The following is a 25388-nucleotide window of genomic DNA, read 5'->3' as shown; positions in this document are numbered from 1 at the left end:
CCTTGTATGAGCTGAAAGTTTAGAGGGACGGCCAGGTCTTGGTAGATTTGCAGTGGTCTGATACTCCTTCCATTTCAATATTATCGCTTGCACAGTGCTCCTTGGGATGTTTAAAGCTTGGGAAATCTTTTTGTATCCAAATCCGGCTTTAAACTTCTTCACAACAGTATCTCGGACCTGCCTGGTGTGTTCCTTGTTCTTCATGATGCTTTCTGCGCTTTTAACGGACCTCTGAGACTATCACAGTGCAGGTGAATTTATACGGAGACTTGATTACAGACAGGTGGATTGTATTTATCATCATTAGTCATTTAGGTCAACATTGGATAATTCAGAGATCCTCACTGAACTTCTGGAGAGAGTTTGCTGCACTGAAAGTAAAGGGGCTGAATAATTTTGCACGCCCAATTTTTCAGTTTTTGTTTTGTTAAAAAAGTTTGAAATATCCAATAAATGTCGTTCCACTTCATGATTGTGTCCCACTTGTTGTTGATTCTTCACAAAAAAATACAGTTTTATATCTTTATGTTTGAAGCCTGAAATGTGGCAAAAGGTCGCAAAGTTCAAGGGGGCCGAATACTTTCGCAAGGCACTGTAGGTGTGTTGTTTTTTTATATTGTGCATCATGGTACAGTGTGGGTGGCAGCATAGATCTAGATTGAACCTATTCCTGTACAAGAAAAGCATAGAGAAAAAACAGCACAACACGCTGTGAATTCATAACATCTCCTTTATATGCAGATATACACATACATTACTTCAACAACAATCTGCTTTGAGCTGTAATAGACGTCCTTCAACCCCGAGAGTTTAATAAGCCTGACTTGGTTAGCTTTAGTTGTGTTTCTTGCTCTGTTTCTCTAGGCATATGACTCCAAATGGAACAAAGAAGCTAACAGCTGTGTGGTTCTCTCTCTCTCTCCTCTCTCTCCTCTCTGTAGGTGAATGCTACCTGATGGAGTGGTCTGACTGGAGCCCGTGTCTGAGTGTGTGTGCCAAAGGGGCCGGCGTGGACTTTGGCTCTGTCCAGGTGCGCTCGCGAGCCGTCATGGCCCAAGAGCCCGAGAATGTCCAGCTGTGTCCTGACCAGGATTGGGAGTCCCGACCTTGCACTGGTGAGATTGGGAGAACAGGGTTGTATTCATTAGAGCACACGAGCAAAGGGTTTTGCAACGGAAGATGAAAATGTATGTTGTTTTTTTTATTGGACAATTAAGGTAGTCCCTTCCCGCTTCAGTCCGTTTTCTTCCATTTGGTGCCTAATGAATACAACCCAGGTTTTATGTTTTCACCGAAGTCAAATAACATTATACATGAGGAATTTATTTTACCAGGTCAAAATATGGCAAAACAAATTCCTCATGTTTTTATACAGTACTAGCATGGTCCCTCAGGCATTTTATTCATGGGTTGGACTAGACTAGAGCATACAGTGTTATGTGAATCCCCAACCCCCCACTACATTCCCCTGGGCTCTGGCTGGGGAGTCCCTAATTTTCTCACAAACTGCTGCGGCCGCCCCACGGCAGCCATCGCTGGGATGACCTGGTTTATAAGCATCACTATGGGCCCATGAGGGGATGGGGTGGTCCAGCGCTCTTTAACAAGGAGAGGAAGGGGAGACAGGGGGAGATGGAGCGAGACATGGGCTGGAGAGGAAGAACAGGAGAGAGAGGAGTGAAAGAGAGAGAGGGGAGAGGTAGAGGAAGCAATATAGGGAATAGAGAGGGGGGGGGGGGGGATTAACAGCCCAGATCATTATACCCTGACAGATGACACTATAAAAATCTATTGTATTGATTGTAGCACTGAGAGAAAAATCCAAATGTTTAGTTAGATTGCTCATTTATGATAGAGTTGAACTGGTTGTGTAGGTGATTAGTTATCAGAGGGCTCCCTAAAGACTATGGGTCACTTGGAGCACTGATGGAGATATTGATAAAACATTAACAGCGTTCCTGCTAAGCCATCTAGCAAAAGCCTGAGCCTTTCATCCAGAATGTAAAACTCGAACCACAACCCTCTGTTCAATGAAGTTCCGTTTAATTCAGTAGAACTGATCTGAATTAAATTTGGCTCTGTTCTGTACCTGGCTTAATGGCTCATCGAGATCATTATGTCTTGTGCTCTTACAGATGGGGAGTGTTTTGAGTACAAGTGGATGAGCAGCACGTGGTTAGGCTCCTCTCGCGTCACCTGGTGTCAGCGCTCTGATGGACTCAACGTCACAGGTAGGCACTGCTAAACCTTCAATGGTGCTTGCCTTAATGCACTTCTTTCCATATGCCTTATTAGAGTTGACATCAAAGCCTAAAGATCTTACCAATCACATGCCATCTGATCCTTCTTTGGTGACCTTTGACCTACAGGAGGATGCCCCCATATCAATCCTCCAGGGGACGACAACAACTCCTGTGACCCGCTGTGTCAATTGCCAATGTCCTTCTGCACTGAGGTGAGCTGTTCACGGGTAGTCTGTTGAGTGAGAGTGGTTCAGATTAGGTTTGTGCTCTGAACGCGTTGCACTTCAGTCCATTCTAGCATGGCCAGATAGTGACAAGCTGACAACCGTGGTTGTGTCTGAAAGCATTAATACCTGTCAAATCCTTGCTTCCTCCATCCTTGTCTCCTCAATTCCTTTCAAAGTGCATCAAAGGAGAGGATCCAAGGTCCCTCCCTCTGACCTCCTCCTCCAATTAGCTTTGAAAGGAATTAAGGAAACAAGGACAGAGGAAGCAAGGATGTGACAGATATTAGCATATTCAAACACAGCAGTGAACTGTATTTGTGTAACACTGCCCTCTTCAGGCTGGTGTGTGTATGTGCGAGGAGGGCTACACAGAGGTGATGTCCTCCAGTGGCCAGCTGGACCACTGCACCCCTATACCCATTCTGGAGATCCCCACAGCCGGGGACAAGAAGACTGACGTGAAGACCAGCCGTGCCATCAACCCCACCCTGCCTGCCACCATACAGCCTGGACGCACCGGACGCACCTGGTACCTGCAGCCCTTTGGACCAGGTGAACCAGCTACGTGACTAGCCTAGATGTAGTGAACACACGTTCAGTAACTTGCAGGTGCAGGGTACAAAAAGTAAACCTATGAAAATGAGAGAGATGCTGCAGGGGCATTATTTCTTACAGGTGAAACTACACCGACCACAGTAAATAGCCTTTACGGCTTTTGGTTTATGAGAGTTGCATTTCTGCACACACTTCTGACAATAGTAGATATAGCAAGAATGTAAAGTGATGGGAGGAACCGTATGGATCAGAGGAAAATGTTTCTCTGCTACTCGTTCATCATTGTGCGTGAAATGAAAAGGAAGCACTTGGCTGATGATTGGCTAGATGCTTCAGCAGGATTGTAGCCAATACAGGAGATACTATGTATTATGCTATTTTCTTGTGTGCTCTTAGCTAATATAAACTGATTTAACATTTCTAAAGACCAAAATGCTTGGTTAACCCCATAGTGCTTTCTGGTTAGAGTGCTGCATGTCACTGAGGCAGTAAGTGGAACTTGGGCTCTTACCATTTTTGACAGGTTGAGACTGTCTAGACATGTCCTTCAAAGCACAATTCAGATCAACATCTACAAAGCCAGAAATGAACGGAAACGGGCATATGTTGCCTTGCATTGCATGTCCATGTCCAGGACATTGCATGTCCAAACATGTCCATTTTGTAAATTGCGGAACTAAGTGGAAGCTCTGAAGACTTCTTTCAAAAGGATGCCATCACCAACCTTGTGTTCTTTCCAGAATCCAGTTCTGCTTGATGCGTGGGCAAAGTGCTTGACAAATGAATTGTTCTTCCCAATTCTGATTGTGTTACGGACACCGTCAGCCACGTAGCCAGCTGAACTGACAGCTCTCCCTCCTCCACAGATGGCAAGCTGAAGATGTGGGTATATGGTGTAACAGCGGGAGCCCTGGTACTGCTCATGTTCATAGTGTCTATGATATACCTAGCTTGGTGAGTCCGCTCTGATCTTGTCCTTTTTTACTCATCCATCCCTTCATCATTCATTCAAAATCCCCGTAGTCATTTTTTTTGGGGGGGGGGGTCCGATTAGATTTGAGATTTTGAACATTTTCATTTAGTCGTTAGTCGGTTCACCCCCTCCCCATCTTTTTGGTTTATTTATTGTTTTGTTGTTGTTTGTTTTGTTTTCTTCATGCCATCTGTCGCCAGCAGCAGTTACAGTGTCCTCCACCGCCGTCTTCAGGCCACTGAGTCCAACGCCAATGGGTTGGTGGTCTGGATGGGTCAAAATGCACATGAGTTGACTTATACCTGCCCCGATTGCCAAGAGTTGGGCCAAAGCAGCGGCCAAAGCAGCGGCCAAAGCAGCGGCCAAAGCAGCGGCCAAAGCAGCGGCTAAAGAGGAAAAAGAGGCAGCTCTACAAGTAGCTGCAGTGCCAATCATTGACCCCTGACTTGTGACCCCTCCACCAGTGTCATATGACATGTCCCGCTTGACCAGCTGTGTGAAGTTGCTAGTGCAGGTGAAGTCCCAGGAAATCACCTTCTATGGGTCCCTCATACTGTAGGTGGTAGGCTCCGGATAGAACCTGGTCGTAAGTAGGCTTCCGACTTTAGGATGAGCTTACCTTCAACAAATAATTAACCTAAACCATTAGGGCAGTGGTCTCCAGACCCTAACACACCCAATTACTAATCAACATCTCAAGATGAAGATTAGCTCATTTAGAAGTGTTAGATTTGGCCTGGAACAAAATCTGTGACCAGGCCTAGTGACAACTAATGTAACCATCATTGACTTATTCAACCCTTATTAAGACTCATTCTGACCTTTTCCTGAAGACTTATTTGTTTTCTTGAATGTAAAATCGCACAATGATGATGTCATACTGCCCTCTGGTGGCCATGACAGGTAGCTACTATATTTTAGAGCAGGAGCAACATTTCCCTGCTTTTATCGAATCCCCTCTACCATCTCATCCCTGTTTATCCCCTATTTACCATACATTGTCACACACATTTATTATGGTGCTCACATTTGTTATGCCCGGAACACCAATTATTGAGGATGATCACGTTCACGTTACCATCAAGAAATATGGACAAATGCAGTAGAAGTAAGCGTTTACACATGCATCTTTTGAGGCATTAACAATTGCAGGACAACAATAGTGCTTCTCTTTTCCTAGGATGGTGATGTTTGCTAAATAGCTCTGTAATATTCTTGCACTGTCAGAGCCAATACAAAAGGTACTTTATAGCTCAGAGCCATAGAAGTCAAGTGAAGCATGGCCACAGATATTCATGCAAATTAACATACTAATACCTTTTAACTTGCTTTTTATCTTTTTGATATGCCCATTGTCTTTTCCCGAAATGTCCGTTTTATAGAGATATCATTCATTTGGAACAATCGCAGCGATATGTTAGAACTGACATAATAGTAATAGCCACTTTCTAGTGCTGCTGGTGTTTTACTTGATTGTAAGGCAGGGTAGTAACCTGTTGTCTACTCTTCCTCTTAGCAAAAAGCCAAAGAAACCAAAGAGACAGAGGCAAATGAACAACCGATTGAAACCTCTCACCCTAGCCTATGATGGGGACGCTGACATGTAGGACTCTGGGGTAGCCTAGTCCTCCAGAGACCTGTCCCACCTGCCGTAAAAACAAAGAGACATATCCCATCATAGGAAGGACAGGGATGTTTTCATCTTGCAGATCAGAAGAAGAAGACCAACGGCCATCTTGAATCCATTTTGGGTCCTCATGTGTTAATTGGAGATTGGAATTGAGGAAACATTTCTCCACTTAGACATATTTGGGTTTAGTCCATTTCAAGCAGCAGTTCTCCTTTTCCATTTTCTTTTGTGATATTTCCTTAAACAAAAGCCTTCACAGCCTCCACTCACTACGAGGAAAATGCCTTTTTTTTTGGTTTGCCCATTTTTTGCTTTCAAATGGAAGGGCTGCTGCGAAGAGACAAACTTTTCTGTCTTTGAACACAAACAGCACAAGCTCATTTCTTTGCCGTGTTTTTTTGCTCGTCACTGAAACGTTGAGTAGCTGGAGGCTTAGGATGCACTGACGGTTCGCACGTTGCCAAAAGTCACCGCAGGGAAGGGGAGGAAAATCTCCATGAAAAGGCTTGGATTCATTTCCTTTCTGGATTTTGACTGAAATCTCCTTCGGTCGCAAACAAAGAGATACTTTTGGTTTCCGGTTGATTCCTAGACAGAGGCCTATCTTGAAGGATAAACATATACAGACCGAGAACACAAGATGAGAAACAATCCCTGGTTACTGGATCTATTGCCTGTCTCCCTTTTGCTTTGTTTCAGGCACTATTATTGCACTATATTAGTGCAGCATGATATGCACATGATGACTTATATGTTGTATTGCCATAGAACATTGCCTCTCTTAAGACACAACCAAATGCAGTTGGAAACTAAATGTAAAAATAATAGGCATTTTCAAGACCATGGATACATGATAACTGGAGATGATGTCCACATTCTATAACACAGGGGGTGTGAATCAATGGTAAATATGTATAGATTTTATTTTGTCACAACTCGTTTAGTTTTTGGTCCAGTATCTTTTGTGGTCTATATACTGTAGTTTGTTTGGTATTGTCCCTCTCTATGCCCGAATGAAATCGAACAGACGACTTAAATGAGGACCATTGATTCTGTTCTTGCTTACAATGAGATATTTCCAATGGTTTAAATGTTGTAAATATGAAACATAGCCCATATGTACATGGAAGATAAATGGGTAAATGGATTTTCTTATTTTTTAGATAACTTGTTTTTGCAAAAAACAAAACCCTTCTAAAGCTAAAACGATGTGTGTGACTACTATTGTATTTTTATCTCATTTCTAATGTCACGCAACTCTAACTTCTGCCTTATTGCCAATGATCAGCTATCTACAGTACCATATACACTCATGAAACCAACATATTTAATAATGGGTGCAGCACATGTTTAAACTGTATGTCATTGATTCATGGGATGAATGACTGATGAATTTGGTGATGAATTTGGATTTCGAAGTTAAACGGTACCATTTTCTAGGACAAAAGGCTCTAGGAACAAGACTATTTAACTATTTTCCTTTTTTCACAATGACCCATATCATAGACATCTTAGACATATTGTAATGATGCAGTCGTTCTCCCGGCGTACAATATCACATCACATATTCTGTATATATATATATCGAGGTCCATCTAAGCAGCCGTCATTACAGTATATGAATACAGAGGAAATATGACGCCGCTGTTCTACAGTGGCGGAATTCGACCAGTCTGCCTGATAGCTAGAAGAGCAGTTGATGAGGACAATGTTCACTTTTTTTTCCCTTTTAAATATTTTTTTGAATTTTTGGAGAAAGGAAAAAAAAAAGAATCAACATATGTGTACATTTATTTTGTATTGCACACAAATGTTTAGTTTGAATATTGCAAAGTGGGTGTATGCTATTACTGATGGTGGTTCTCTTGAAGCAAGCTGTGTGTTGTACAAAAAGATAAGACTCCGTCATTTTGTAGAGATTGTATCGGAAGTATTACTAAAAAATAAATGAAGAAAGTGTTATAAACATACTAGGTTACAGTGAAAGTGTTGATGAATGCCTTTCTAGTGTACTGTCCATTATGTTAGATGTACCACTAGATGTCTCTCTAGACACAAATGAAAAGTTTTATTGCAAGGCTCTCTTGAAGTCTCTTTCCCTCTATATCTCTTCCTGCCTCTCTCTCTCACTCTTTCTCACCCCTCTCTCTCTCTCTCTCTCTCTCTCTCTCTCTCTCTGTCCCTTTTCCTGCCTCTCTCACTCTTTCTCACCCCTCTCTCTCTCTCTCTCTCTCTGCCCCTTTTCCTGCCTCTCTCACTCTTTCTCGCCCCTCTCTCTAGCTCTCTCTCTCTCCCTCCTCCTGCCTCTCTCAATCCCTCTCTCTCTCTCTCTGCCTCTTTCTCTCTTCTCTTTCTCTCGCTCTATAAAACATCACATAACACTGACAATCAGACCTACAAGCACTACCATTCACGCAACACCGCTACTAATCCTGCAACAAAGAACGTATCATTCACATCTTCCAATAGACAAAACATAGACAGAGCATTTGATTTTCAGCCATCAGTCAATCTGAAGATTGATTCCTGCTATTTGCTTGGGTTTCCCTTTGTCATTTATCTCTAGTTGTGGCATTTTTACATAGTCCATTTTATTTTATTTTTCAAGAAAGGGATTTGCGTACAGGTAGGCATGAAAAGTGAAGGTCTACCAAGAGGAATGAAGTCCACATGTTGGTGCGTTGTTCTCCTGTCACTCATTTCTATGGTAAGTTGAGTTTTTGTTGTCAATTATCTAGTAAAAATCTAATTTTCTCTCTTTTGAAATCTTGTGTTCTAAAGCTACCAGCTAAATGTACAGATGTTGCCTGTGCCATAGCATTTTTTCAAATACTTTTTTACTCACAAGTGTTTGGTAAATGTATATGCTGCATATATATTTTGAGTATACTTTTCAGCACATTGGAGAGCACCAGTCTTTGCTTTTACTCTTAAAGGGAAATGTCACCATATTTCAACTTCATATTCATTATCTCCAGAACCACCCCATCATCAACATGTGCGGAAATGCAGCGTTTCTATGTGTTGTAGTAAAAAAGACATAGGAAGATAAGTCTTTCCAATGATGACATCAACCAATTAGTAGACAATTAGTGGGCAATGCATACTAATAATTGGTTAAAATCACACAGTGCACACCAATAATGTCATTGAAAACACTTATCTTCCTCTATCTTTTTTTTACTACAAAACATAGAAAAGCGCCATTTTCCCATATGTTGATGGGGTGGTGCTGGAGATTATGAAGATGAACCATTTGTGAAATTTCCCTTTACACCTTTACTTACTCATCTATTGTTTTTAGTAGATGTACTGTTGTGTGCAGAGGGAAACATTTAGTCATTCACATTCCGATTGGTTGTAGATCTCATTTTAATCAATCGACTTCCATTTGAGTCACTCAATTCAGTTGAAAAGTTTGACATTTCAAACGCTTGACATTTCACCTTTTTGATAAGCTTGACATAATATCTTAATTGTTATGCCATAACAGTTTGCCATAACAGACATCCCAATTGTGTTAATCTTCTGGTACGTAGTAACCCTGCATGAGGTAAATCTGTCAACAGACAAGCAAGAGAAATAGGCCCAATTTGTCTCTTACACATTATTTGAACTTAATCCCACAAAGTTGACTAATCTTCAATGGTTACCTTGGGTTATCAGCACTTCATTTGCATAGTGATTGAAATAAGTGAATTATGAATAATTATTTATACAATTCCCATTATCGAATTGAATTCGCAGTCTTTAAAATTATAAACTCAATTTCACACTTCACTAGGCTCGCTAATCATTTTATCCCTTGAACTAATGAAGCCTTTCCTTTTTTAAGGAACACTTTTATTCAGTGCATTATGATGCAATTATATTAAACTAATACTATGTTAAATGTAAAATGTCACTACAGTACTGTAAACATGAAGTGTTGGATGTACAGAAAGTGTTTACTCTCAATTGTACCACTTGATGTGAATGTTTTTCCAGGCTTCGCCTCCAAATTGCTTCGCCATGCTTTAATGGGGTGCTCATAATTGTTTCGTGCTCGGCGCATCCTAAGCTCAAGCCTCGAGCTCCTTCGACAGATTGACAGACCCATGGGAACCTCGCAAACTTATTTTGGACGCCTTTGAACCAACTCGTGTGTGAAATAATGTGATTATGTATTTATCCTCTGGGTGAGTTGGAGAAAATAGTGGCTATTTTTTTGTTGCCACGGTAATACCCTCAGTCCAACTGCTGACCGTTTTCATCCTCTACAGAACTCACGACGACAATACTGCCCTATGTTTGCTACGTTTCATAGTCTACCATTCTATTTCACACCTATTTGAGATGTCTTGAGATGCCTCACTCTAAAGCCCATGATCTTTGACCCCCTCAGGTAACTCTGGTGATTTCACTTTGATCTCTGTTCATCTCTGAGAATGCTATAGCTGATCCATGAAAACATCAGAGAAAGAAAATCCTACATTTTCCTAGATCAATTTGGATATCAGCACAACCAAACTATCCCCTAAAGGAGTGATGGCCAGCTCCCCCAGGAGAGCTACTGATTAGTATAATCAAGTGTTAGATTAGGGCTAGAACGAAACCCTGCGGGGAGTAGCTCTCCAGGAGAAGAGTAGGCCACATCTGGCCTAAAACATATCCCTGGAGATGTGTACAGTCTTACTGCGCTTAGATTCAATTCCGTTCTGCTCACTGAACGATGGAATCATGTCCCTGCGGACTCACAGATTCTGAATGGTTCTGATTGACCAGTGCTGTAAGGTGCTGTCTGATATTCATTTAGGCACATATGGTAGCTGAGAGTTGAAAGGGAAGTATGTCATGTCAGTGAAGATCCTTTATATACTAAATAGAATGGTGGAATGGCCATGATTCTTGGATTCATGTAGATTCATCAACATGGTGCAATTTTGTTCCACTATAACACAAAATACTGAGACAAGCTGTGGCAAACAAACAACTCCAAACTACCCAAACAAGATGGACGACATTGTTGCTTTGAATAGGAATAGAGACAGCCGGTTCCAACTATTCCAACTCTAATGGCTCTTTAACCGGAAGTGTTGGCAAATGCAGCACCCAGAATTCACTCAATTTAGTTGCTAAAATGGTAAGTCTGTCGGAAGAGACAAGTCTGCCCTATAACCCCCCCCCCCCCCCCCCCCCCCTACGAGTTCCAGCTGCAGTACCATTTCAGTAAATGAAAGCTCACACATTTTTAATAGTCTCTCCTAGGTGTTTTTTAGCTACCAAGGTTGTCTTATCAGAACAATACATTTTTGCTATATTGGGGTTTTAACCTATAGCATATCCTCCTTATCACAAGGGAAGCTACTGTACAGTACCAGACTGTATCTTCCTCCCTCTAGGGAAAGGATTCCTTAACAGGAAGAGATAACATTCAGGTACATCCATCGACTGTGTATACCACATTATGTCTATGGGTATTTTCAATAGGACTCAGTAGGGTATTTAACAGGGTATGTCCTCCATTATAAAATCATCCCAGTATTTGTGTAATCATGTGCAGGAATTCTGGTTTGTTTGAGGCCACAGGTGAGATTTAGAACTGTCTGATGAGCAATGCCTCAAACTTTTCAAATTCACCCCATTATAGCTGTTGGTGACAACCTGTTTCTCCACCTCCATTTAACACCAGCGGAAAAAAGAAGCTAAATGTGAAAATAATGTCTCACATGCTCTCAAACAGAGCGAGGTAATCTTGGCCTTTCCTCTGTTTCCTCAGACAAGGCTGCCTTGATGTAAATGTTGGTTTAGTCAGGAGTGCCTTGATTTGCCTAATCTCTGTCGTGTGGATTACAGGTTGGTTATAATCCGGGAATTGGGGTCTCTGCGACTGTGACACGGGGCCCTCTAATCCCGACCATGACAGTTTGCACAGGCTGTCAGGTGCTTCAGATGAAAGCTAATTGCATGTCAGTGTTGAACCCAGTATAATAACCGTCATGACAAGACCGCAAGGACCAAGCTAGCTCTCAAGAAACATTTTGAAATTGAATTGTGCATATGATTGCTTAGGAGAAACGTGTCTGAATCAACTAAATGGGATATATGTTGTGAGATCCTTAAAGGGAAAACTAAATGTTTTATTTTCCAGGTCGCCCTCGCAAAAAAAAAATGCTTTTAACCGTGAGTCTTTCTCCTGGTTAAATAAAGGTTAAACGAGGGGGGGGGGGGGGGGGGGTGGTTGGCAGTCCTTCCGAGTAGGGGGAATCCATTGAGATTGAGCTTCAGTCATTTAGCAGCACAGGTAGTTACAGCTCTATGAAAGCTATTTTTCATTTGGTCATTGGAGAGCCCACTGCTAATGAATCAGGAAAGAGAAAGCCATGGGAAATAAATTGGGCTTATTTGAATGATGGTTCATACTTCCTATTCAATGAAACTGAACCACTCAACCTTCCCTATTTATTTTCAGATAGAGAAGGCGAATGTATAAGTTAAAGAACATTGCAGTGACATTTTCTTAGTGCAAAATAATTCTGCAAAGTGCAAAAAATACCATAAACGTCGTTATATTCTCGCAGTGTGATTTAATTAAAACATTTTCTTCAACAATGTGCGTTATAAGGAGGCGATTATTTAACCAGAGTTTACTAAAGTGAGCAATACATAAATAGTGCCCCCTTTATAACACATTGTTGAAGAAAAATGTCAACTTAAATCAAGTTGGCAGATTTATAATTAGGTTTTTGCACAATTCTTTTGCACTGTTCATGGATATGAAGTCAAATTTGGCCCAACACAAAGATGAGATTGAAATTCGGCTTGAGCACCAAAAACAAGAAGATTTGATCTTTTTCAAATGAAGTATTCTATGTCCAAATCCAACATGCATTCGCACTATAACTGTTGCAATACACAGACTACCCTACCGCAATGTCATCCTGTGAACTTTGTGAAAGAGAGAAGACCTTATTCTCCTAGTATTGATCTGAGGTAAAGGTACAACATGTAAGACTTTGCCCAGATAGATCTGCTGTCACGTTCCACAGATGGGGTTAGGCCATCACTGTCACCATTCTTCGTGAAGTGCAGTGGGAATCTTAGCCCTGTCATCTGTATTATTATGAGGGCCGGAGTAAAGGAATCATCAATCAACCGTTCAGGGTACATTCAGCGGGTAATAGTCTGGTTTTGCGTCACGTCTGTAGGCTACTGAATAAACGCTTCATTCATCTATATGTATGGCAGGATTGGAATGTCCTTACGCTTGATAAAAGACACTGTGTTCATATGAGGCAATTGTGTCATGCACTGAATTTGTCTCATATTATTTCTATATCCATTAGTCATGACCTTCAGCGTCACTGAATTTCAAATGGGTATTGATTTTATTGCCATTTCAGATCTACAGTTCATGTATGATCTATTGGTACAAAACACAAAAATTGCATATTTTTTATATTTTTTATTTGACCTTTATTTAACTAGGCAAGTCAGTTAAGAACAAATTCTTATTTTCAATGACAGCCTAGGAACAGTGGGTTAACTGCCTGTTCAGGGGCAGAACAAAAGATTCAAGGACATATCAAGGACATATAACTTTTGATCCTAAACAGCAGGCTTATTTTTTTAATGGTTTAAGCCATTCACGGCATGCCTGTTGTGTTCCATCATTGAAATAGGATTGTATTGTCTCTTTGTTTTCCACAGGTTACAAGTGCCCATTCGTCTGCTTCTGGAAGTTCAGACGTTCTGAAGTCAGAGAGCCCGAAGTCGAGAGCTAAGGACCTCTGGACAACAGACACCAGCAAGGACTTATCCATCAGTCGCCTGCTCTCCCAGACCTTTTATGACAAGAACCTGTCCGGCCTGGATCTGAACTATGACAAGTTGGAACCATACTCTAAACAGGAGCTCTGGGACTGGCTCCACAACACCTCTAGCCTTCGTGACCCCCGCTCCCGATCCAAGAGGAGACCCATCGTCAAGACAGGAAAGTTCAAGAAGATGTTCGGCTGGGGCGACTTCCACTCCAACATCAAGACAGTGAAGCTCAACCTGCTGATCACCGGGAAGATCGTAGACCACGGCAACGGCACGTTCAGCGTCTACTTCCGCCACAACGCGACGGGCCAGGGCAACGTGTCGGTGGGTCTGGTGCCGCCCACCAAGGCCGTGGAGTTCCAGCTGCAGCAGTCGACGGTCCTCGAGCCCAAAGACACCAAGCTGTTCAACTGCAGGGTGGAGTACGAGAAGGTGGAGAAGGGCACCAGGAAGTCGTTGTGTTCCCACGACCCTTCGCAGAGCTGCCCTCAGGAGCAGACCCAGAGCCATGTGTCCTGGCTGTGCTCCAAGCCCTTCAAAGTCATCTGCATCTACATCTCCTTCTACAGCACCGACTACAAGCTGGTGCAGAAAGTGTGTCCGGATTACAATTACCACAGCGATACTCCCTACCTCCCCACCGGATGATTGGCTGAGCGGCTAAGGGAATGGAACAGAGACAGACAGGGCATTCGCTCTTGAGAGGTGTCAGTTGATTTGAGCTAGGCTGGCACGGCCCTCAATAGAACAGAGGGGGATGCTTTACTGTCGGAACAGAACTGTTAAAAGGTATTATTAAAGCTAATGCGTCCCTGCTGCTTGTGAGATCGCTACACTGAGCAGACCTTCCCTATGGCCATTGTACGAGCATTTAGGACACAACATTTCCTGGCTTGGCATACTTTTTCCTCATGTATTTTGACCCTCTATAGTAGCTATACGAAAGTACTCAGCCGGAGCCCTCGCTGAAGGTTTGCCATTATGTAAATAATAACTCATAAAGCCCACTTTATTCTATTAGAAAGTGTTTCGATCTTCTAATGTAACTCTGTGTGTTGATGGAATAGCATTTTTCATTTTCCCTCATTGTCCGTTTCTGTTTGTCGCTGGTGATTACAAAGCGGGAAATGAAATGGGTAGATGTCGACTTACTGTGAAGGAAAGTGTCCGAACGCATTAAGACGTGCCATCTATTTCATTACGTGTTTGTATCTGTATGACAGCCAGAAATACAGATCCTTTCAAAATGCTTTCTTTTTCAGTCTCAGTGAATTATTGAAACATCAACATCACATTTAATAAGAGCAACTCTTAAAAAAATATAAATAAAAAAAATAAAACACTTCCTACAGATATACACTGAGTATACCTAACATTAGGAACACCTTCATAGTATTGAGTTGCACCCCCTTTTGCCTTCAGAACAGCCTCAATTAGTCAGGGCATGGAGTCTATAAGGTGTCAACGCGTTCCACAGATATGCTGGCCCATGTTGACGCTGATGCTTCCCACAATTGTGCCAAGTTGGCTGGATGTCCTTTTGGAGGGTGGACCATGCTTGATACAAATGGGAAACTGTTGAGTGTGAGAAACCCAGCAGCGCTGCAGTTCTTGACACAAACCGGTGCACCTGGCACCTAGTACCATACCCCGTTCAAAGGCACTTAAATCGTTTGTCTTGCCCATTCACCCTCTGAATGGCACACATACACAATCCATGTCTCAATTGTTTCAAGGCTTAAAAATACTTCTTTAACCGATCTCCTCCCCTTCATCTACACTGATTCAATGAGGAGTCGTAGCTTTCCCCTGGTCAGTCTATGTCATGGAAAGAGCAGGTGTTTTTAATGTGTTTGTATGCTCAGTGTACATTGTTTTCGGTAGATAAAAAAATAAAATGCTGGCAATGGTTTTCAGCTCTGACATGGATGCCATGTTGATAGCAATCTCTTGCCATCAGTTATATCCCATCTGACACAAGTTAATGTGGAGTAAATCAGCTCAATGACGGACTTTCATTCATTATGGATCTAAGTGTATTTCAATATTTAAAAAAATAACCATTTATGTTTGCCCCATGAGAAAAAAAAACACAGTAAAGAGTCCCCACTCTGTTCGCTATAAAACATTAAGGAAGTTACAGCATAAAATGTGCTGCTTGCCAGAGGACATGTATTAAACTACAGGGGCATCTCTCCACACATTATAACAGCCACTTCTGACATCAATAACGCAAATTCTGGATGATGATGATGTAATAACACTCACTATACGATAATGATGCTGGATATTCGATTTGGCTATTAAGCTTTCATTACGCAAATGTGATGCTTGTAGCTGATTGTGAAACATCTCTGAGAACCATCACTGTGATTGTCATCCCTGTGTGAGAGAATAATGTCTGGGAATTACACTGATACACAACGGGAGCAGAAGTACTTCATGAGGTTGATAGGCACCTTGAGGTGGAGTTCTTTATGCGGTTTGCATTGCACATCTAACTAGTCAACTACTACAGGGTCTTTAGTACTGTACACGTGCATACAGACTCATTTGTTGTTGACACAACTGACAAAAATGGAATGGAAGATTTGACAAGGTACTTCATAAGAAATAGGGGTTTGTTTCCTATGAAGAGAGGGGCCCATGTGATAAGAGAGTGTGAACAGGGATTTATGATGTGGATGAACAAAGCTGACAGAAATAAGCATTAACATTTGACTCGTAAATTGAGAGCAGTTATCTGTCATCATGGCTATTGGATGACAAATGTCTCAGATTATATTATTTGAGTGGGTCTTCCATTTTTATAAAGTGTCATTTTCTGTATAAGATCAGTTAAATATGTTGCCAAATTGGACACTCGTCTTCATTTTGTGGAATACACTATACTGTACTTGAGTTATGGCTAATTATTATTTATTTGAAATATACTGTATGTATGAATTCAATTGCACTCTTTTAGATGAGCCATGTCCGATAGTTGCCATGTCCGAGTCTAAGCTCTATCTGGTACCATTTCTACGAATGAAACCCTCTATCTGTAATATACTACTGCATAATTACCGCAAGGCTTTTGATGAGTGAATTATCCCCCACCTCAGATCCAGTCCGTTGGTGCAGTTGTCCTGGGCCATAGCCGCACACCAAGCCTCTGGTCTCCTCCTGCTCTCAGATAACTACCTGAATAATGTGGTCTGGGGAACTGTCACCAATGGCAGATAGAATCAGGGGATTTCTCCTTCAGACTCCCAATAACACCCAGCAGCTGCAGGAGTAAACAGATGACTAACTACTGGCCTTTTGGCAGCCATTTGAGACTGGGAGGAGGAGGAGACCTGTAAACGTTGCCTTGACATTTAGGTGGATTAAAAAGTTATTGGGATCCGGCTCTCCTGGTGTCAGAGGTAGTTGGCTCCGTAATTAATTGTGTCTTGGTCTTTTTTCAAGAAGCTCAGCTAAAAGCCTGCTAAGTATCATGCTTGTTGCAGTCCTTCACGTACTGTATGTAGGGCTAGGTACACTTGGTTAGCCTAGCTCTTTATCTGATATGACATCTACATTAGTGACCAAATAGCATATCACTCATAAACAGATAATCAGGTGGGATGTCAAATGACATATCTGAGTTTGTGCAATTGGCATCTAGTTCCAGAGTAATTCATTCATGTAACTTTGTATCTTGTTATGTTATTGCAGAATTCATGTTATGTTTTGCTTTGAATCTGTGGTGTTAATTTCTGTGTGAAATGCTGACATATTAAAGCCCTATCAGACAATGGCTTGTGGTTTTTGAATTACAAATGAACTGCTCTCGTCCAAACGATATTACTATCCTGGAAATGAAAGCTCACTCATTGTGAATGTCTCATATCAGGTAAAACTAGAGAGAATTAATTAAAGTTTGTCATTTTAATTGCTTCAGTGACAGCTGTCCTTTGGTGATGGAGCTATCCTAATGCACATACTGTGGCTTGTCAATTACTTTCCCAGTGAATAGATTAAAAAGCCACAGAGGATAGGATCGTTTCATTAGTCTGGATTAATGCCCCTGGGCAGAACTAGGTATGAACACTTCGCCCCTAAAGATGCTGCAAAATGAACAATACTATTTAGCCCATATGAATAGAATGAATTGTGGCAACATCCAATTACGTTTACGTTCTATTAATCCTGTCAAACTGCTCGTGCAGCAATATTTGACATGCTCAACTTTTGTCACTCAGTTCCAGGCAAATTGTTGCCATTTTGGAGGACGTAATTCTATTCAACGTTTAACTGTATGAAGAGAATTCATATTTGACATCATTTGAGTGCAATTGGACCCCCACATGAACATCTGTCTGTGTTACTCTCTGGAACAGTAGGCTTCCACACCTACAAATTCTCACATATTCATTAAGACAGTTTCTGAAGCTATTTTCACATGTTCATGTTGTCAGCTGGTACACTTTTCAAACTCTGTATGGAAATTTCCAACAGCTTTCACTGTAACTCAGAGCAGGTCCGCTGTTACTCGACCTATTGTTTCAATAGAATAAAGAGAATCAAGCCAGGAATCAAATGTTCCATAGAGGGCTATCTAAATGTGACTTGAGGAAGCATTTTCAAGTGGACATTTTGACCATATTAATCAAATTCACATTCTGATCATAGGGATAATGGCCCAACTTAGCGTAATAGTTGCACAGCTGGCTATGCACTATTATGTTGACACATTACACTAAGTAGGGCTGAATCGTTCTGATGTGGCATCAATGGTAAGTGTGAAATTGTATGATCCAAAGCAGACACCTAAGTAAGTATTGACATTTTAAAGTTAAGGATCCATGAGGCTTAAGCGGATTACATGCCTCTCACACATTCCTCTACCCATCTTCTGTGTTATCAAGCCCTCCAATCAGCAGGGACAATGTAGCTGTGTTTCCCTGCTACCGTTGTGTATTGCCAGCGAGAGGAGAAGAGGCTGAGCCCAGCTCCCTTGTCTGAATACGTTTGGCCCCATTTAAATTACAGGAAGAAAAAAAAACATATCTAAACATGTAAATAAAGGTAATTATGATTCATGACCAGTTGATGTATACAGTGCCATGTTTACTTTTAACTACTCTGCTGCCACCCCGCCTTGGATATTCTGGCAATGAAACAATCAGGGTCGGCATGTTTTTGAGCTGGGGGTTAATTTTCAATTGATTTATATCTCTAGAACCACTCCTCCTAGCTCTACCGCTAAAGGTGAGATGGAAAGGCAGTGTTTGTGACAGAGATGGACTAGGTGCTACGCAGAGAAAGAGAGAGAGATGATGCACTTAAAAAATGCATCACCATTAAATCAAGGCATAACCTTGAATGAGTCAAACTCTGTGCCAACACAGTAATGGGAATTCTGTCCTCAGTGCCACATAGCATGCCGAACAATGTGGGGATGGAACTAGCCAGGCACTGGCATTAACAAATAGTACTTTACTTTCCCTGACAAAGGCTTATGCTATTTTTTGTACAGTGAAATTCAGAGAAACTATAAAAACAAGACTCGATTTCAATGTCATTCAGCCTATTAAAAGCAAATATTATTGAGTAGTTTGAAGATTAAGAGGGCTTGTCCCATCTGTTCCGAGAGTAACTGACAACAATTAACTGTTGATGCGTAGGGGATCCAAAATATAATTTCCCAATCTAACCCTCCAAAATCAACTCTTGGTGAAACACACAACATACACATCACTGGTTGTGTGTGGCTGGGACTTGAAAGCCTGCTGAAATGGGACCGTATTGCAGTATAGGAAAGTGCATGGACAATTCCCATGAAGGGGAAGGGATTATGGATTTTGGCCTCTAAGCTGCCTGGATGCCCAGTGAGGATGTATCTGTGCTACAGACTAATCTTCAAACACAAGCAGAAGAAGTGATGAATCATGACTTGGCACTGAGGAGTTCGGCTTGGAGTCTGGATCATGTTCTAGTGACAAACTGAGGAAAGGTAGAGAGAAACAGGCACTACTTTGTAACAGAGATGGGCAGAGAAGTTTAGGTTTTAAAAAAAAAATGGTTTAACTGGTCATTACTCAAGAGAGAAAGAAATGTTGGAAAAGCACTGGGTTTTGGCATAAAGCCTTTATCAGGTCTTCTCTCTCCATCTGTAAGAGTCGGGATACAAGGCTGGTAAAGTGAACATAATGCTTACTAGAATGGTCAGGAGAGTCTTGTGGTTAAGTGTGCTGTGTAAAATATGGACCTAGGTTTTTATACATCTCATTTGTATTGTTTTCATTTGGCATAAGCCTAGGTCCACCATGATAAGGATGGAGAGAGGAATGGTGACTCCCTAATAAAAACGACCAATCTATACAAACAATCTAGGATTGTTTCCCATCAAATCCGGACATAGCTTTACTGTACAGCAGATACAGAGATAAGAGCAGTGCATTGTGGGTCTCAGTAAATGCCATGGTTCCTTATCATCAAGCTTAACTGCAGAGAGAAAAGTCAATAGGGCAATTGTTAGTGACGTATCAAAGCAGGAATAGTCCATTTGGGGGTCAGGGAATCTGGAGGAGTGGAAACCTCTCTAGTAACAAACAGTTTTTTTTTTTCATTTTCATGTTGACCCAGTGTACTAGGAAATAATACAGCGTTTGTTGGTTGCAGAAACAAACCAATTTGCTCAATTAGTCGTTAATTGTGACATTTGCTAATGTAGCAGAGACTGTGAGAGGGTAGAGGGAAGTATTTTAACAAAGAACAAGACCGTGACAAGGAAGACACAAGATCTTAATGGAGATTATCCTCAAGTGTGGGGACAGAAGCTGCAGTCCTAGAATGGCACTTGTCAGACAGAAAGAATCAATCAGTTAGGAAGCCTCCGGTCTGATTGAGATCTTCATAAATCGATAACCATTCTCTGAGAGTCTATCCTGATTTAATTTTATTGCAAAAAAAAAACACTTTTAACATGCTCTATTTTCTTGTGTAGTTTAAGTAGAACCAATTGGTTTGATAAGATCCAGAACGTTGAGATAAGACCAGTTGGGGGAACAGATAGGGTGGAGGACATCAGTAAGTATGGAAATTATGGAGATCAAGATTAAAATGAGACACTACGAGATTAGCCCAAACCTGGCCTAGAGCCCTCCAGTGTAGTCAGAGGTCAAGCTATGAACTTCTCAGAGAAAAGGGAAGTTTAAATTAAGTGGAAAGGAGACGTATTTTGATTTGTGTGAAGAGTATGACAGAGTAGTGCTTTAGGTAGATTTGGTTCTGTGTTCGTAGATTATACTTTGCATAGATTCACGTAACACAAAGTTTTTACATCTTTAATGAGAATGACCTCTTTACATAAAAGGAGATAAGTGATTAAACACATATAATTGTTATAAATCCATCAATAATTGATTGATTGATTTTATTTGCCAGTTTAAAAAAAGACATATACACACAGCACATACAGTACATATTAAACACCTGACAGGAATAACACAACAAAAAGTCAATGAGTTCTTTCCATTGGGGTGGTGGGTAGCTTAGTGGTTAGAGCATTGGGCCAGTAACCGAAAGGTTGCAGGATCAAATCCCTGAGCTGACAAGGTAAACATATGCTTCTCTGCCCCTGAACAAGGCAGTTAACCCACCTTTCCCCGGTAAACTGTCATTGTAAACATGAATTTGTTCTTGCCTAGTTAAATCAATTGTGGTCCCTTAAAGTGGATGGTGCCAAACATGACATACTGTATATACACACAAAGATGCATTTTAGAGATACACTACCATTCAAAAGTTTGGGGTCACTTAGAAATGTCCTTGTTTTTTAAAGAAAAGCACATTTTTGTCCATTAAAATAACATAAACTTGATCAGAAATACATTTTAGACATTGTTAATGTTGTAAATGACTATTGTAGCTGGAAACAGCTGATTTTTAATGGAATATCTACATAGGCATACAGAGGCCCATCCTCAGCAACCATCATTCCTGTGTTCCAATGGCACGTTGTGTTAGCTAATCCAAGTGTACAATTTTAAAAGGCTAATTGATCATTAGAAAACCCTTTTGCAATTATGTTAGCACAGCTGAAAACTGTTGTTCTGATTAAAGAAGCAATACAACTGGCCTTCTTTAGACTAGTTGAGTATCTGGAGCATCAGCATTTGTGGGTTCGATTACTGAGGATGGGCCTCTGTACGCCTATGTAGATATTCCATTAAAAATCAGCTGTTTCCAGCTACAATAGTCATTTACAATATTAGCAATGTCTACACTGCATTTCTGATCAATTTGATGTTATTTTAATGGACAAAAAAATGTGCTTTTCTTTCAAAAACAAGGACATTTCTAAGTGACCCCAAACTTTTGAACGGTAGTGGACACACAAAGGTATCTATGAAATCTATCTTTGTGTGTATCTATGTAATGCATCTTTGTGTGTATCTATATCAATGTAATCTATATCTATGTAATGTATCTTTGTGTGTATCTATATCAAAGATAGATGACATAGATATACAGTAGATACACACAAAGATAGGTTACATTTTTGTACAGTAGATACACACAGATACATTACATAGATATAGATGCACATACATTTACATTACATAGATACAGACATAAAAAAGGTTATTTGGTTCAGTCATCAGCCTTTTGGTAGGCTTATGATGTTGGAACTCACAATGAGGATTCAACAAATTGTTATTCATTGAATCTTTGCCATTGAATCGATGAGGCATCATCTCCATAATAGCATGCAATGTAAGGAACTATACTTGAATGGACTTCTGTCATGATGAGACAATCACATCTGTTGGTCAGTGCTTCAATGGAAAGGGAGGGACAATTCTTTCTCCTTTCCTTGATGCTTTGCTGCCATCCCATGGTCGTAACTGTTCCCACAGCATATCTGCTATTTATTTCCTTGATAGTCCATAGTCTGTTACTGTACAGTATGCTGATGGAAACCATGTTATCTCAGTACAGATGTTGCCTCTTACAAATATGTCTTTATTATGAAAACATTGTGCGCCTCTAGTAATTCAGACACATTCTGTTATAATTTGATGCTCTCTCTCTCTTTCCCTTCTCTCTCTCACTCTCTCCATTCAATGGTGCTTCTTTATTGGTTATGTTCACATTGCCAGAGCAAGTGAAATAAACAATAAACATATGTGAGACTATTTTTTTTTTAAACAAAATCAACATTAAACGATTAGAAATTAACAGTAACAGTAAAAATTGCACTCAAAATCATTTCTAAAAGACAAAGACATTTCAAGTGTTATATTATCAGCTATGTACAGTGTTTTTAGCAATGTGCAAATAGTTGTAGTACGAATAGTGGCGGAAGATAAATAAGTATTTACAATGTTGTTTGTGCTCCTATTTACACTGTTGCCCTTTTCTTATGGCAACTGGCCACAATGCTTGCTGCTGTGATTGCACATTGCGGTATTCCGCCTAATAGATATGGGATGTAAATTGTCCGGTGGAGATTTTTATGAATTGTTCAGCAGTCTAATGGCTTGGGGATAGAAGCTGTTGAGGAGCCTTTTGGTCCTAGACTTGGCACTCCGGTACCGATTGCCGTGCGGTAGCAGAGAAAGCAGCCAAAACTTGGGTGACTGGAGTCTCTGACAATGTTATGGGCTTTCCTCTGACACCGCCTATTATATAGGTCCTGGATGGCAGGAAGCTTGGCCCCAGTGATGTACTGGGCCGTTCACACTACCCTCTGTAGTGCCTTACAGTCAGATGCCAAGCAGTTGCCATATCAGGCGGTGATGCAACCGGTCTGGATGCACTCGATGGTGCAGCTGTAGAACCTTTTGACGTAGAACCATGACAAATCTTTTCAGTCTCCTGAGGGGGAAAAGGTTTTGTCGTGCCCTCTTCACGACTGTCTTGGTATGTTTGGACCGTGATAGTTCGTTGGTGATGTGAACACCAAGGAACTTGAACCTCTCGACCGGCTCCACTACAGCCCCATCGATGTAAATGGGGGCCTTTTCCTGTAATCCACGATCAGCTCCTTTGTCTTGCTCACGTTGAGGGAGAGGTTGTTGTCCTGGCACCACACTGCCAGTTCTCTGACCTCCTCCCTTTAGGCTGTCTCATCGTTGTCGGTGATCAGGCCTACCACTGCTGTGTCATCAGCAAACTTAATAATGGTGTTGGAGTCGTGTTTGGCCACGCAGTCGTGGGTGAACAAGGAATACAGGAGGGGACTAAGTACACACCCCTGAGGGGCCCCAGTGTTAAGGATCAGCGTGGCAGACATGTTGCTGCCTACTCTTACCACCTGGGGGCGGCCTGTCAGGAAGTCCAGGATCCAGTTGCAGAGGGAGGTGTTTAGTCCCAGAGTCCTTAGCTTAGTGATCGTGGGCCCTACGTGGGCCCTAGGCTTTATGGGCTCTATGGTGTTAAACGCTGAGCTGTAGTCGATGAACAGTATTCTCACATAGATGTTCCTTTTGTCCAGGTGAGAAACGGCAGTGTGGAGTGCGATTGAGATTGCGTCATCTGTGGATCTGTTGGGACGGTATGCGAATTGGAGTGGGTCTAGGGTGTCCGGGAGGATGCTGTTGATGTGAGCCATGACCAGCCTTTCAAAGCACTTCATGGCTACCGACGTGAGTGCCACGGGGCGGTAATCATTTAAGCAGGTTACCTTTGCTTCCTTGGGCACAGGAACTATGGTGGTCTGCTTGAAACATGTAGGTATTACAGACTTGGTCAGGGAGAGGTTGAAAATGTCAGTGAAGACACTTGACAGTTGGTCCGCGCATGCTGTGAGTACACGTCCTGGTAGTCCGTCTGGCCCAGCGGCTTCATGAATGTTGACCTGTTTAAAGGTTTTGTTCACCTCAGCAACCGAGAGTGTTATCACACAGTCATCCAGAACAGCTGGTGCTCTTTGTGCATGCTTCAGTGTCGCTTGCCTCAAAGCGAACATAAAAGGCATTTAGCTCGTTTGGTAGGCTCGCATCACTGTGCAGCTTGCGTCTGTGTTTCCCTTTGTGGTCCGTAATAGTTTTCAAGCCCTGCCACATCTGACGAGTGTCAGAGCCAGTGTAGTAGGATTCAATCTTAATCCTGTTTTGACCCTTTGTCTGTTTGATGGTTCGTCTGAGGGCATAGCGGGATTTCTTATAAACGTCCGGATTAGTCTCCCGCTCCTTGAGGGCGGCTGCTCTAGCCTTTAGCTCAATGCGGATGTTGTGGATGTTGCCATGGCTTCTGGTTGGGAAATGTGCGTACAGTCACTGTGGGGATGACGTCATCGATGCATTTATTGATGAACCGGTGACTGAGGTGGTGTATTCCTCCATGTCATTGGATGAATCCCGGAACATATTCCAGTCTGTGCTAGCAAACAGTTCTGTAGTGTACATCCACGTCATCTGACCACTTCCGTAATAAGCGAGTCACTGGTACTTCCTGCTTTAGTTTTTGCTGGTGAGCAGGAATCAGGAGGATAGAATTGTGGTCAGATTTGCCAAATGGATGGCGGGGGAGAGCTTTGCATGCATCTCTGTATGTGGAGTAAAGGTGGTCTAGGATTTTTTTCTTCCCTGGTTGCACATGTGACATGCTGTTAAAAAATTGGTAAAACTGAATTAAGTTTGCCTGCATTAAAGTCCTCGGCCACTAGGAGCACTGCTTTTGGGTGAGCATTTTCTTCTTTGCTTATAGCCTTATAGAGTTGGTTGAGAGCGGTCTTAGTGCCAGCTTTGCTTTGTGGTGGTAAATAGACGGTAAATAGGCGTCTATATATATGTCTACTCCAGTGGAGGCTGCTGAGGGGTGGACGGCTCATAATAATGGGTGGAACAGAGCAAATGGAAACCATGTGTTTGATGTATTTGCTACCATTCCACCTATTCAGCTCAAGCCATTGCCACGAGCCCGTCCTCCCAAATGAAGGTGCCACCAACCTCCTGTGGTACACACGTGGTATTAAAATGTGT

General features: G+C 41.7%; 2 protein-coding genes across 4 annotated transcripts in view; both read left to right on the top strand.

Moving 5' to 3' along the window:
• LOC139365860 (thrombospondin type-1 domain-containing protein 7A-like) overlaps nt 1-6787 on the top strand; it is a 100225-nt gene extending 93438 nt beyond the window's left edge. The window contains exons 24-29 of the mRNA XM_071102924.1: nt 942-1115; nt 2136-2231; nt 2370-2455; nt 2809-3022; nt 3892-3979; nt 5515-6787. Of these exons, the coding sequence (XP_070959025.1) occupies nt 942-1115; nt 2136-2231; nt 2370-2455; nt 2809-3022; nt 3892-3979; nt 5515-5605 (749 nt within the window). The 3' untranslated portion in view covers nt 5606-6787. The remainder of the gene's footprint in view (nt 1-941; nt 1116-2135; nt 2232-2369; nt 2456-2808; nt 3023-3891; nt 3980-5514) is intronic.
• Nucleotides 6788-8260: 1473 nt separating this feature from the next.
• Nucleotides 8261-14079, top strand: LOC139380642 (neurexophilin-1-like). Of its 3 annotated transcripts, XM_071123552.1 has the most exons (3): nt 8288-8319; nt 11582-11603; nt 13318-14079. In XM_071123552.1, exons 1-3 carry the CDS (start codon nt 8288-8290, stop codon nt 14077-14079), a joined length of 816 nt encoding a protein of 271 aa, XP_070979653.1. The 3 variants fall into 3 exon arrangements, with proteins under 3 accessions (XP_070979638.1, XP_070979653.1, XP_070979645.1); XM_071123537.1 differs by lacking the exon at nt 11582-11603 and having other exon boundaries at nt 8261-8335; XM_071123544.1 differs by lacking the exon at nt 11582-11603 and having other exon boundaries at nt 13290-14079.
• The last annotated feature ends 11309 nt before the right edge of the window (nt 14080-25388 follow it).

This window comes from Oncorhynchus clarkii, chromosome 2 (genome assembly GCF_045791955.1).
Source record: "Oncorhynchus clarkii lewisi isolate Uvic-CL-2024 chromosome 2, UVic_Ocla_1.0, whole genome shotgun sequence".
Lineage (NCBI taxonomy): Eukaryota > Metazoa > Chordata > Actinopteri > Salmoniformes > Salmonidae > Oncorhynchus > Oncorhynchus clarkii.
The sequence above is the reverse complement of the archived record's forward strand: the minus strand, read 5'-3'. Positions and strand labels throughout refer to the sequence as shown.

What these genes read in the sequence shown, in the direction of transcription:
- LOC139380642 (XM_071123537.1), top strand. Translation starts at nt 8,261, where the DNA reads ATGAAAAGTGAAGGTCTACCAAGAGGAATGAAGTCCACATGTTGGTGC. An exon ending in TCCTGTCACTCATTTCTATG is followed by an intron (nt 8,336 to 13,317) that starts GTAAGTTGAGTT and finishes TGTTTTCCACAG; the next exon opens with GTTACAAGTGCCCATTCGTC.